The sequence below is a fragment of the Scomber japonicus genome, chromosome 1 (genome assembly GCF_027409825.1).
Source record: "Scomber japonicus isolate fScoJap1 chromosome 1, fScoJap1.pri, whole genome shotgun sequence".
NCBI lineage: Eukaryota > Metazoa > Chordata > Actinopteri > Scombriformes > Scombridae > Scomber > Scomber japonicus.
In genome coordinates this window covers 15665195-15678787 of record NC_070578.1, presented here as the reverse complement: position 1 = coordinate 15678787, position 13593 = coordinate 15665195, and the positions used below count along the sequence as shown (strand labels likewise).

The 13593-nt window shown below is 40.9% G+C and overlaps 1 protein-coding gene across 1 annotated transcript in view; it reads left to right on the top strand.

Moving 5' to 3' along the window:
• The window catches only part of nfatc3a (nuclear factor of activated T cells 3a), a 61180-nt gene that overhangs the window by 31810 nt on the left and 15777 nt on the right, over positions 1-13593 (top strand). The window contains exons 4-6 of the mRNA XM_053316200.1: positions 7014-7213; positions 7710-7882; positions 8441-8581. Coding sequence (XP_053172175.1) covers positions 7014-7213; positions 7710-7882; positions 8441-8581 — 514 coding nt within the window. The remainder of the gene's footprint in view (positions 1-7013; positions 7214-7709; positions 7883-8440; positions 8582-13593) is intronic.

Below are 13593 nucleotides of genomic sequence, written 5' to 3'. Positions count from 1 at the left end.
GCTAGCTGCAGACCGTAATCAGTACACCTGTTGCTAGGAGACATTTAAGTCCAAAGCCTCTCTGGCTGGTTGAGGTATCCTTGTGCGTATTTAACCAGCTTAATTGAGTGCTGCTGCACCCACACAAATATAAGGAGCCCCTCTGGTATTACCTGCTGGGCTACGCATTAGGCAGGCAGACACAACAGAAAAAGGCTGTCAGATAGAGTGAAGAAACAATCACACTCACTCAAACATACAATACACAGCACGTAAACACAAAACCAGTGCACACAAACACAACTCAGGACTAAAAAAAGAGAGAAAAAACTAACAGTTGGAAAAACATATCATGGATATCTTTAAACTTGTTGTCACAGTTGATAAATCTTAATGAAGCCATGATCTCTGGTAACAAGGATTTAAAAGAGAATATGACAAAGCAGTTTAAGACCGCCTTATATATCCATTGTCTTGGATGATTTTGATTGATAGATTTAGTTCTTAAATGCAAGGCCAGGACCCCCTTGCTCACTGTCTCTCTGTCTATCTCTTATTCGCTCACACATTTCCAGTGACTCTAACCTCTTACTCCATCTATCTTTATCAATTTCTCTCTTGCTTCGTTCTGCCGTGAAGATTCTGCCATACCTTGACAGCTCTCTCTCTTCCACTCTGCTGACTCTCTCTCAATAGACTAACTGCCATCATTGAGAGACAAACAGACAACAAGGCAGAGCCATGCGGTTTGCACTGTGTGAACTGGCTGGGGCTAGTGTTGCTTTGCCCCAGGGCTGTATTTGATGTAAACATGTTGGAAGCTTGGCTCTCATTTGTTGTAATCAGGCTTAGCGCACAGTGAGAAAACAGTCAGTGAGAGGGGGAGAAAGAGAAAGAGAGGTGTGTGTGTGTGTGTGTGTGTGTGTGAGAGAGAGAGAGAGAGAGAGAGAGAGAGAGTGAGAGAGTGGGGGAGGATAGAATGGGGAATAAGAGGAATTGAGCTTGGACCAGTCTAGCAAGGCCATATACAGCCCTCATGCAGTATACAGTAAACGCTCCTCTCTCTCTCTCTCTCTCTCTCTCTGTGTGTGTGTGTGTGTGTGTGTGTGTGTGTGTGTGTGTGTGTGTGTGTGTGTGTGTGTGTGTGTATTGACCTTGTTTAAACAAACAGTCAACCGGCCCCCTGGCTCTCTCTGCCCTCCCTAGTGTGCTGGGCAAACAGCGTGTGTGTGTGTGTGTGTGTGTGTGTGTCCATAGATCCCAGGTCGTGGTGCCACAGTAGGGAAACCACTGCCAGATAAAATGGTCCCAGTCGTGACCTTGACCACCATTGCTCCTGTTTCTACATCTGCCACAGACACACACACACACACACACACACACACACACATATGCAAACCTTTCCAAGGAGCACAGTTTACACCAAAGTCAGTGTGCTTAAATCCACACATTCTAACACACACACACATACACACACACCCTCCTCTCTCCGACACAAGCTACACGGCTGCAGTGTACACCAGTGTGAGTCTACGTAGCCTGTCGCTCATATACACACACACTCCTGCACACACACAGAGAGGCTCTCACCATGGCAACAGCAGAGCAACACAGGGAAACAACTTGGCAGAGTCAGGCGCTCGCTGTGAGAAAGTGTCGAGTTACGGCAGTGGGCTAGAGCTGAGGTAGGTGAGAGGCGAGGACAGAGACTGAGAGAAGAGAGTGACAAAGGGAAAAGGAGTGAGGAGAGATGAGAGGAGGAAGGAAAGACAGGATGGGAGATGGTAAGAGATAAAGTGTACAGGAAAGAGGAAATAAAAGCACAAAGAAGGCAATAAAATGAGATGAAAAAACAAAATGAATGGCTTCAGTAATATTTGCAGGTAGTTGGTATGTGCGGAGAGGCTGTGTTTTGCAGCAGTAAGTAGATGATATTCTCATCTTTGCCCGTATACACATCTTATTAAACAAAACTTAAAATCTGTTTATGTGTGTATGTAGTGATGGGAGATGTTTTTCCTGACAGCTTGCTAGCCTTATTACTGGACCAGAGGAACAGATGAAGGCCAAAAATAAATGGGGACTTTATTTAGTGGGAGGTGAGTATGTAACCGTATCCAGCGGTTTTATTTTAGGGAGTTCATCCTAAACTCGATCCACAGTCAGCAACAGCAGCGGCAGCCGTGAGTTAGTTACAGGCTTCAACAAGCACAGGCCCGGGGGACATGTGACTGGTGTTAATGTCAGTGTCGTTTAATATAAGAACCGATCTTTATCAGACCCCAGTTACTTGCTGACTGACCAGCAAGGCCCAGTGCACTCTGGTCAGGCAGAAAGGTGAGGAGTTAAAAGTGCAGAGACCACCCTCCTGTGGTATTTCACACTCAAGCATAGATTTAGGGGGTGGCGGAGGGGTGACTCAGGAATGTCAAACAAGTCAAGGGTGTGTGTCGTGTGCATTTCACTGCCGAGAAGCCTCCTTCGCCAAGACCATGGTACTATCCATGTGTGCTTGTTTACATGTCCTGCTGTTTGCAGGTGGTGCTTTACTCATTTTCTGATCTGAAGGTGCAAATAGGCCCCCTAAAGTGTGTTTAGACTGCTTTTTGAGGAGCTCATGATATTGTAGAGATGTAAAAACATGTTGATATTGGAAAGGTGTGAAAAAGATCAATGAAAAAGAATTAATAGTTGTATTTGGCTTTTCCTTTTCTTTGGAAAATTGCTATTAACAACTTCTCACCTCAGCTGACATGTTTTTTCCATGTTTAGTTTTCATCCCCCATGTACCAGTACCGTGTATCAGTACTTGAGCTCTTGTTGTTAAAGTAAATGTTATTCTTTGAACTAGCTCCACAGTGTAAGGCTTTCATGTGTTAAATTGTCGTTGACTGAATCAGTTTTGCTACTTTTTACAGTTTATATTCATAAGGCTGATGTATTTTTTCCTAAATTAATCAAACTGAATTGAATGAAGGAAAAGCAAAACAGAAAATAATTGTGTTTTTAGAAACATTTGTGAATGTGGCAGGGTGACTGAATTAGTCTGGCTGTGCGGTATGTTTCTGTTTGGCCGGAGTGTCTATTCACTGGGACTGCTGAAGTGAGCCCTTTCTTTCTGGCCCTCTAATCAGGTTTTCCTGGTTGATTATTTGATTTGGAAAGAATCCCTGGCCTGCTAAGTGTATGTTTGTCAACACTCTGGCTCCACACCAAATCCCTCATGTGTAGAGACGGAGAAATACAGAGGATATAGAACGACGCAGGGATGAAGAGAGCAAATAGAAGGATAGAAAAAAAAGAGGGGTGCTTCTGTTTCATAGAGACAGTTCAAAGTGGATAAACTGAAAAAATGAACTTTCTAAAACCTTAAACTTTTTTAACCTCAGTCATTTAAGGTGGTGGATAATATTTTTGATATTAGCGCTGTATTATTTAACACCAATTTCTGTGCTTTTAGTAGTATTCTTACATTCACATTACATGTTCCCAGTGTTTTTTTTACATCCGTCTATCCTCTCACACATGCACATTTCCCCAGACACTGTTAACTCATTTTATACTGTCTGGAACACACATGGTGCTGCAAATAAACATACCCTCATTTATGGACACACACATACAGTGTGCACTATTGCATGCACACAGACACATACACATGCAAACGCTACCCGTCTGTGCTCACTTCCCCAGTGTGCAGACATGATCATAAAACAAGGAACATAAAGCCACAGAACTGTTGATCCCTGTGACTCTGTGTTTCTTTGAATCCTGAATGGTGGTGTCATTTACAGCCGTGGATCCATTCAGACTGGAATGCATAATTACCTATTAGCTTGTTACTAGCAAGATCTTTACTTTCATGTGGGTCTTAAGATCCAATGTGGCTTCCAAAGATGAACCCTTTACTGGTTATTATAGGGGCCTCATGCTTCCCTCGTACAAACTTACTTCCGAAATACATTTTGTGTGGAACATACAGTCGTTTTTAATGTTTCGGTGGGTCGATTCCAGTTTGACAAGGGTGATGAAAGCAACCATTTACTGTCGCTGTCAGTTCAACTTATGACATTTGATTTCAGAAATCTATGCTGTGTGTGCATGTAGAGTTCACATGCGGTTTTGTGTGAGCTGGAAGCTGGTCATCATCCCTGTGGTCAGTCTTCCAGAAATGTCATGCAATGTCTCCTGCAGCACCCTCTGCACTGCAAGCATCAACAGCAAGCTCAAGCCTGTATACAACACACAGACACACCCAAAAACAACCTGAATTACTGATATGTTTAGTCATTCACTCAAACTCAGACATGACTCCATCACTGAGCAGTTGAAACACATTTGGAGGATGTGGTGGAGGAGACAGGTTTTTTTTTCTTCAAAACAAAGTGTAAGAGGTGGAAATTCAGTTCACTGATTTGGTGGCACCCAACAACATACCAACTGATATAAGCATTTGCCGTGGAAGAGTACAAATTTGACTTCAGACTACTGTGAATGAGGTCTGTAAACCGAGAAAGGCTCATAGATTTGGGGGCTAAACTAACTGCAGTTTTCAGCTGTGCTTTCAAGAGATTTTTGGTCAAGTAAAAGTTGTAGGGATATCTTGAAAGTTTAGATTATATAAGATCTGAAGATGAAATCACCAGTCAGTTAAGTCTTACCCTGTCTAGTGTGAAATAAGTTCTGTGTTTCATTTTTTAAAATAGTATAACAGTGAGAATTAAAATATTTTTTCTGTGCAACCCTTGCTGGGTTTTTTTTTGCATGATCTGCCAGTACCGTTCTTCTTTAACCAAGTGTCTGCAGACACTTCTTATCTTCACTCAGTTGGCAGATAAACATCAAGTGATATGACTTGTCTGAACTAGGCTGGTCCACAAGTTGAATTACTTTTTCCTCAGCTCAGCCTGAATCTGCATTAGTTACGCCAGCCTGGGCTTTCACTTAGCAGCCCGTACTTGAGCTCAGCTTTTGGCTTTTGTGCTCCAAATCAACCTGGGACACTGGGATAGCTACACTGGAAGTAGGGGAGTGGTGGTCAGTTTATGATTTTAAAAAGACACTGCAGAGAAATTTATTTTTGCTTTTTGAAAACATTTTTCCTCTCTGCCCCTGTGTATAAAAGTTATTCCTACTGAAGTGAGGTTAAAGCAACAGTTGTTCATCTACTCACAAACTTGTTGGCAGTAGCAGTGAGCTTTTTTTCTTTCCAGAAATGTTGTCATTCCCTTGAATTCATTTTCTTCGTCTTGTCATCGCTCCTTGAATTCAATAGCAAAACCTTTAGTTGCAAGGTTTTTATTGAGCTCAGAACAGGAAAACTTTATGGAGATTTAAGCTCCATCACACTGCCTGCTGAGCATGTGCCTCTGGAGGCTCGTCCTCTCACAAAACCTGCTGTAAACACAGCAGCATATTTCAGTTTTTCCACAGCTTGTTTCAACCTAGCTGCCCCCGTACCTCGACTTTATTCACCGTCTCAGAAGTAGTGAGCGAGAGAGGGGGAAATACAAAAGTGAGCACTCCCTTAGTAAATGTAAAGACAGCAGTTCTCACGAACACAGATTCCGACACACCTTTTACCAAAGCTTGAAATAAATGTAGTTTAATAATACTACTGCAAACCAACCTAGTTTAGTAATTGGCTTCAGAGAAAGTAAATATTATGATACCAAGCATGCATTTCTTTGCTATCACCTGCTCACAGTTTTTTTCAGGCACGTATGTTTCCAGAGCCTGATTGTGACCAATTTAAGCCTTTTCATTTCAGTTGGTTTTGGAACAGCACATGACAGATCCCAAACTACACCCATTTTCTCTCCTTCCACCCACCACACTGTTGTACTAAACATTGACAGTGTGTGCAGCAAGCCTAAAGAGAGGAAAGGGTCAGTAGCCAGCTGTGGTGAGGGTGAGGCTTGGCAGTTCCTGAGGTGAAGCAGCAATGAAAGGCCTTGTTCTTCTCTGTTAACCTGAATGGGCTGTCCTCCATCTGAGCTGGACATGTGGGCTATGAGGGCAGTATGGTGGGAGTGTGCATGTGATTGGGGGGCGGGTACCATCCCGTCGTCACAGAGTCTGCCAAGTACAACATTACAACAGTAGTGGGATTGTGCGGTCTCTGTGTTTGTTCTGTGCCCCTAAGGAGGAAAGGTCCTGCTTTCCTTTCCATCTTCCCTTGTCTACCTGACGCGCAACACTTTTCCTTCGCTGAAGATCTCAACTCACCTGTCTGAGTGAAAGTGGGGTGCCAGCTCTCAGGGGCTAATATAGAAGGCAGCTCACTGCCTCATGCCAACCAGGATGGCACGCATGAGCCACTGGTTTTAAAGAAGGCCATTGACATTTTTACTGGCAATTTTTTCCCCTCGTTTAACCACAGTGTAACCATTAAAAGGATTTTTATATGCATGAGACCTCACAGAATGACTCCAGGGTCACGTGAAAGATGCTTATTGTATACTGTTATGTTATATTTAACATTAACTTATTTTACTTTATTTTAACAACTTAAAACAATTAATTGACTTGTAGCATATATTTATCAATGTTTTTATTCATTGGTATGATTGTATATTACACTGCCTGTTCATAATCTCTTAAAGCCAATTCAGTGTCCTTGCTTTCTTTTACTAATCTTTTCCGTGGTAGCCACTCTAGCTATACTCAAACTTGTTTTTTCTTGGAACGATTGACCAGGTTTCAAGGTTTTGGTAAGGATTTTGGAAGTAATAGTGTCCTGCACAGAATCCTGTTGAGGGGCAGGCGAGCAAGGGGAAAAAATTATAGGTCTATTAGTTGAAAACATCAGTGTCAAACTGGTTGGAGGCCAAAGCACCAGATGAATCTCCATTGGCCCTGCCAGAAATATCACAACACCCTCGACCTGACATTTAGATTCCCTCCAAAAAAGGTGGCCTTCCGAAGGCAGTGGAAATGAATAGAGTATTCCTTTGTTCACACCTCTCATCTGGATCTCAAGAGCTCACATCTGTTTTTATTCTGTTTTTCTATATCTTGCTGTCATGTCTCAGCTCATTGGCTACAGTGAGAAGCCTGTCAACCTGCAGATGTTCATTGGAACAGCAGATGACCGTTACTTGAGGCCGCACGCCTTCTACCAGGTGCACAGGATCACCGGGAAAACCGTAGCCACGGCCAGCCAAGAAGTTTTGATCTCCAGCACCAAAGTTCTCGAAATTCCTCTCCTGCCCGAAAACAACATGTCAGCCAGGTAGGTGTCAGAAGCACTTCAGGTTTACATTACTTAGTTATGAGCTTACCACCATGAAGGAAACCCTGCCGAATGAAAAAAACACATTTATGATCATAAAGGGTTATAACATGGGCCAAAGGGGATTTTTCAGATTAAATTAAAACCAACAAGGGTGTCGAGCGCAGAAGGAAAATTTAAGGGGTTTCCCATGGAGTAGAGAAAACTTTATGCAACTATTTTCTGCATCACCTGAAAGATTATATTTATATAAGGTCTGGTTTCATTTATAGGAAGGGATTTGGTAGGGATTTTCTCATCTACTGTTGTAATAAATTATATTCACAGGCATTTTTAATTTGTGATTTAACACTTCACTTTCCTCCCATTGCCAATGCCCTGCTGGGCTTGTGGTTGGCTTTATCACTCCCGGGCACTTCACTGCTTAAATATTTTTTAGATGATTGCCATCATTATGGAGCTCTGTGGAGCCAACTATTTTCCCTCTACCTTGCAGTATTGACTGTGCTGGCATCCTTAAGCTACGGAACTCAGACATTGAGCTGCGGAAAGGGGAGACGGATATAGGAAGAAAGAACACACGGGTCCGTGTGGTGTTCCGAGTTCACATCCCTCAACCCAATGGGAAGGTGCTGTCGCTGCAGGCTGCCTCCATTCCTGTGGAGTGCTGTGAGTGTCAACTTCCTAGCCTGAGTCTCAGTCTCTCTCTCTCTCTCTCTCTCTCTCACGCACACGCACACGCACACGCACACACCCACACACTATACACACGGACACCAACATATTCATTCAGAAAAACACACATTCAAACACACACAGGCGAGTGCACACATAGACCCTTCCACACACTTTTTCATTACCAGGCTACTTGCTGATTTAGGATGTTGATTTAATCTACTGTTTGCACTTATTGAAAGTCACTTTAGATAAGAACATCTGATAAATGTTTAAAAAGTAAATGTGCGCAGTTGTGCCTGTTCCCTTTTAGCTGAGCAGTTACCTAAGAAGCTACACACACCAACAGCACATGCATGTGTCCACACACACACAACAAGAGTACAGTAAGGCCATATTATATTGGATTGCTTGATATTATAAGGTGTTGCTATTAGTTTGTCCACTTACAGTACATACACTGTATACAGTCTGCACTGAAGAATTGACTGCAGTATGAATGAGCGAATAATCGTCCTCTTTTCTCTGCAACCCCTGCTGCATCTCTCCCAGCCCAGCGTTCGGCTCAAGAGCTGCCCCAGGTGGAGAAATCCAGCCTGAGCAGCTGTCTGGTCAGTGGGGGAGAAGAGATGGTCATCACTGGGTCAAACTTCTTCCCAGAGTCCAAGGTCATCTTCCTGGAGAAAGGCCCTGGTAAGAGTTGTCTGCACAGCAGCCTAGAATCACCACTCCAAAAACAGCTTGTGCCAATTACATGTGTAAAAAATCGTATTTCATGGTTGTCAGATAGACTTTCTTAGAGAAGCCACCATGAGTAAAATGTTTTAGAGGGAGACAATCATATTCCTCAGTGGCGCAGTGAAATTGTATTTAAGAACTGAAAAAGTTGTGAAACAGAAACTGAGCACATGTACCACCCCGTGTATGCTAACGGTTTGCTTCCATATCCATACAGGAGGAGTCTGGCGTCAATAATAGAATGTACAAATTAATCACTAAACTCTGCTATTTAATATAAAGAAAAAATATGTGTCTGTGTGTGTGAGAGTGACTAATTAGCATGTACAGTGAGCTGTTTTACTTGTGTCCAGTGTTAGACAGTCTGTTGAGTTCACAGTGCAACTGGAGGAAAATGTAAATCTAGACTCCTGTGATAAGTTGGTTTGAATCTTTGTTTTGTGAATAGCAGACCCAACCTCATTTCTTAGTATTTATGATAATGTAATAGTAGTTTTGCTTGTATGGTCTTACTTTTATATATCAAAGTCAAACCTCTGCAGTAAATTATAGTATAGTTATATTTTGGACAAAAATGTAAATGCATCATTTTTTTTACTGTTCAGTGTACTTTCCTAAACACTGCCATTAAGAAAATGAAAATATTTTATTTGTATTCATTCTTGTGATAATAATTTCATGCCAATGCTAGCTAAAGAACACACACAGACACTCGGCCAGACAGAACAATATGGTGATCTAAAAATGTAATAATAATTACACAAAAGCAATACATGCTCTGTTTCTCGCAATTACATGTAATTGTGAATCTTGACTAGTGGCACATTCATTGGTAAGATGCTGCATCCAATCACAATTAACAGTGTTTGCTGTTGGGAAGCTATGTGAGGGATCACTCCGCCAAGCTCAGGGTTCAGGATTGATGTAGAATGACTCTGTTCGGAGGAATGTGTTGCTCTTTTCTTAAAACCACTCTATTTGACAAATGCCGTGATGAAAAAGATCACATAGTTTCTTTTAAGTCACTCGTCTTTTTATATATGATTTTTTTCTCTGCTTTGTGCGCTACTCTGTAATCAAAACAAATGTAATGGCTGTTCCCTGAGATGGAAATTTTAAATAGAGAACATTCGTTGAGCCAGTCCGTGCCTGCCTGAGGTACCTTTGTGAGGTACTTGCTGCAAAATCAAGTTCACACATGGCAGCAAGTTGAGTGGTGTTGTTTTTGTGAGTGAGAGCCATTCTCTAAGATTTACCAGAGGGAAAAAAAAGTGGCCCGGTGGAATGTCTTTAGCTCTTTGAGGTCTATCAGGTGAAGCATGGCATAGAAAAGTACCACGGTTGAAGCAACTCACTGATGGTCACGTCTTTATTATAACACTACAGCAAATGGAAACATCAGCGTGGTGCATCCTGGGTAAGAAGGAAGGCAGGGCCCCATGGTGTATAAAAGCAGTGGACTGTGGAAGCAGACTGAAAGAATATGAATGGTAGGGCAGGGGGATGATGATGTTGATTAGGTTTGTTTAAATGATCCCCCTCATCATGACTAATCTGCCTGCTTTAGTGCAGAAAGCCACTGATTGAAGTAAGTATGGGAATGGAAGAAAGAGGCAGTGACAGATATTTTTCCATCATTTTTCATAATTGAAAGACATTAGTAGATTCATGAAGAAGCAAGGAGACTGGCCTGTTGTTGCTAGTACACAGACATTGTGGGATGGTACTATAGATTACTTTAATATATACAGAAACAGATCCTAGTTGTTGTTCATGTCAGATCCTATTTTGAAAAATAAAAATATTTTGTTTTGCTACGTTTGTACACACTATCAATTTACATATTTATTTCATTCTTATGGCAAGTGGATGGTATGCTACAAGCCCACACAGTAGAGCAGTGGTTCTCAACCTTTGTACCCCCTAACCAGCACAAAGCATATTTGGTTGAAAAAAAGACATGAAACAATGTGTCATCAGTGTTTGATTTTGTAACTGTGGAAAACATTGCATTCTCTTGAACTATTTGGAAATAAAAAGATATAAAAATAACTAATGAAGAAAAAAATAAATAATTAACTTAGATATAAATAAAGATTTGTGCACTTAAAAATAATTATCAACCTCTTTTAGGATTATAATAAAGATATGTTTTTAAACTGAATTCATGAACTCAATTGTTGATAAATAAATAAAAAATAAAAAATCATTTTAAAGGATTTTTGAATTGATGCTATTTTTAATATATATATATATCTTTAAAAATCTCATGTACCCCCTGGAGTGTCTTCAAGTACCCCCAGGGGTACGAGTACCCCCATTTGAGAACCACTGCAGTAGAGGATCTTGACTAAGAAAATTTAAATTTCTGTGAAGACCTTAGTGTTTTTCTCACTTTCTCTTGTTTCTTAATGCTTTTACCAAAGAGAAAGTTAAAAAAGCTGTTAATTTATTTATATATTTTGACTTATTGGGCCAGAGGAGTTATTAGCACAGTATTTATATATAAACTAATTCAATAATTATTTGTGTTTAAAGGAGGTTACACATACAATTATTATGTGTATATATAATCACTTAAAAATAAGATTAGTGACATATTACGAATATAAAATGTTTTTTTTTTCTTGGTAATGCATCTGAAAGAAGTGGGGTCAGTATATTTGGGTTAATTTTAAATGTCAATATATATTCACAACAACAGATGATGCAAAAAATCACAGACACAGTGATCATTTCAAACACAGTGGTTTCAAAGTAGGCCAAGTTAACCAGCAACTGAGGAACACTAACATTATGAGTGTTTTCGTCAACTCAACTACTTCAACCGTTCCTCTTCTGCTCCGCTGAGCTTCATATGTGTGCGGAGGGGTAGCTCCACCTGCGGTGAAACAGAGGGGAGGAGAGAGACACAGCATGACTATAACTGACAGCGAAATGTAGTAGATAGTCTCGCGCTGAGCTGAAATGAAACAAGTGCATATAAGCTAGGTAAATAATATGAATAAACAGTCTGCAGCTCTCCTCTGTTTCACTGCGGGTGGGGCTCAGTGTGTGTGTGTGTGTGTGTGTGTGTGCGCGTGTGTGTGCGCACGTGCTTTGCGGAGTAGAAACAGCACTTGTTACATTACTGTGAAATGAAAGTTATACAATTAAAAAGCAAATAAGAACAATTTAATCCAATTTGTAATTCTTTTTCCAAAAATGAGTCATGAAGAAAGGGAGGGTGGTCTTATAATGAGGGTCGTCTTATGTTCAGGTCAATACAATATTTCAGAGTAACTAGACTTCATCCAACCTTGAAGTTTAAAACAGGCCCATAATTTGGTAATATTTCAACTTTACAAGGATACATTTTTATATAAATGACTGGGCTTTTAAGTCTACAACATGTGTACTTTACAATTATTGTGTTGTTTCTGTTGTAAAAAGCAAACAACTGTGGATTTTTTACAACATAAACAGTAATCACCCTCTTTGTTTTTGTTCTTTTGCCCTCTGACCGGGGTGCGTAGAGTGTCTGGATGATCCGACTCATTGTCTTAACGTGGTATGAGGTTCCTGTTGGTGCTTGTTGTCTGACAGAGCATGTGGGGCCCTTGCTCCTGCCTGTTGAATGTCAACAAGCCGCAATGCAATAATGCACTGCTGTCAGCTGCAAAGACATTCAAGGTCATTTGCTCATTGGAAAAAACGACTCTCTGTCATCCAAAAGTTAAGCTCTTCCTTTACAACAGAGAGAACCTCTATAGGGTTATGACTGCCTAATGTACACGTGGATTACTACAACAAAGGCTTTGGGTACATTAATGTTAGGGTTAGATCACAACAGGTTAATGGGCATCTTAAAGCTACAGTAAAGGGTGGATTTTGGTAGAAAACTGAATAGTCTAAATGTTACAGGGCTTATAGTTGAGTGCTCACTTTGTTAGAATGCGCATATAGGCCAGTCCTCTCTGCAGACATGCTGCAGATGCCTTAAAGTGGTACTTGGGGGAATCCTTTGGGTTTTGAGGAAGAGGCCGTGCAGGTGCAGAGTATACTTGCACCATGTGAACGCCACCAAACAGTTGACTGAATTTAACTCAGCTAAGAAGCTATTTGGTGTTAACTTGGTTGTCAAATAAGTTTTTATTCTTCTCAATGTTGTGATGACTGTGATTTCTTCCAGCCACACGGCAAGCCTGTCAGTGTTTTCACCCCAACTGCTTCCCTTCAAGCAGCTGCTCCTAAGATGTCTGGCCAAATAATTAGATCCCTCATAGGAAAACTGGAGAGGATGTTTTCTGGCCAGAAACCTGGCAGTGTGTGAAGGCATTTTAAAATAAATACAATTCCACTACTCTCTCCATAATTTAGCCAGGCAAGACAAACAGCAGGATATTTGGACATTTGATTACTATTTAATAGCTGCTAAGATTATGGGGCTTCTGAGCCTTTAAAAATGACATCATTTTGATGTCTCTTGGTTCCCCAGAACAAATTGAAATCGTGTGCTTTCTGAAGCCTCTTGTGGTTCTTAAGCCCTGTCTGTTTGAGAAAGCACTGTTCACTGACATCATCTTTAGGAAAAGAGAGAGAGATAGAGAGAGAACCACACCAGATGGAGAAAGTTACTTTGATAGATATCACACTACACTTCAAAAGGGTTTACATTTTAAAGCTGTAGTCATTAGTGATAATGTGCAGCCTGGGTTTATGACCACTTGTGTGATTGTTATCAATTCAAATTAGATTCATTTTGTTTTTCACTCCACTAAAATGATGTTGTTTTTCTCCCTGTTTTAACTGCATTTTGAATTTTCGGGGCTAAATAATTTAGGTTGGCAGATTTGTGAAGATATGAAAAAACTGTACACCACAACTGTACATCACAAGTTTATACTCATGGAGCTCTCAGTCAACTCTTCATTGAAAAGCCAGACATCACTCTGTTGACTTTTCCTGAGACTGCTCTAAAAAAGTTA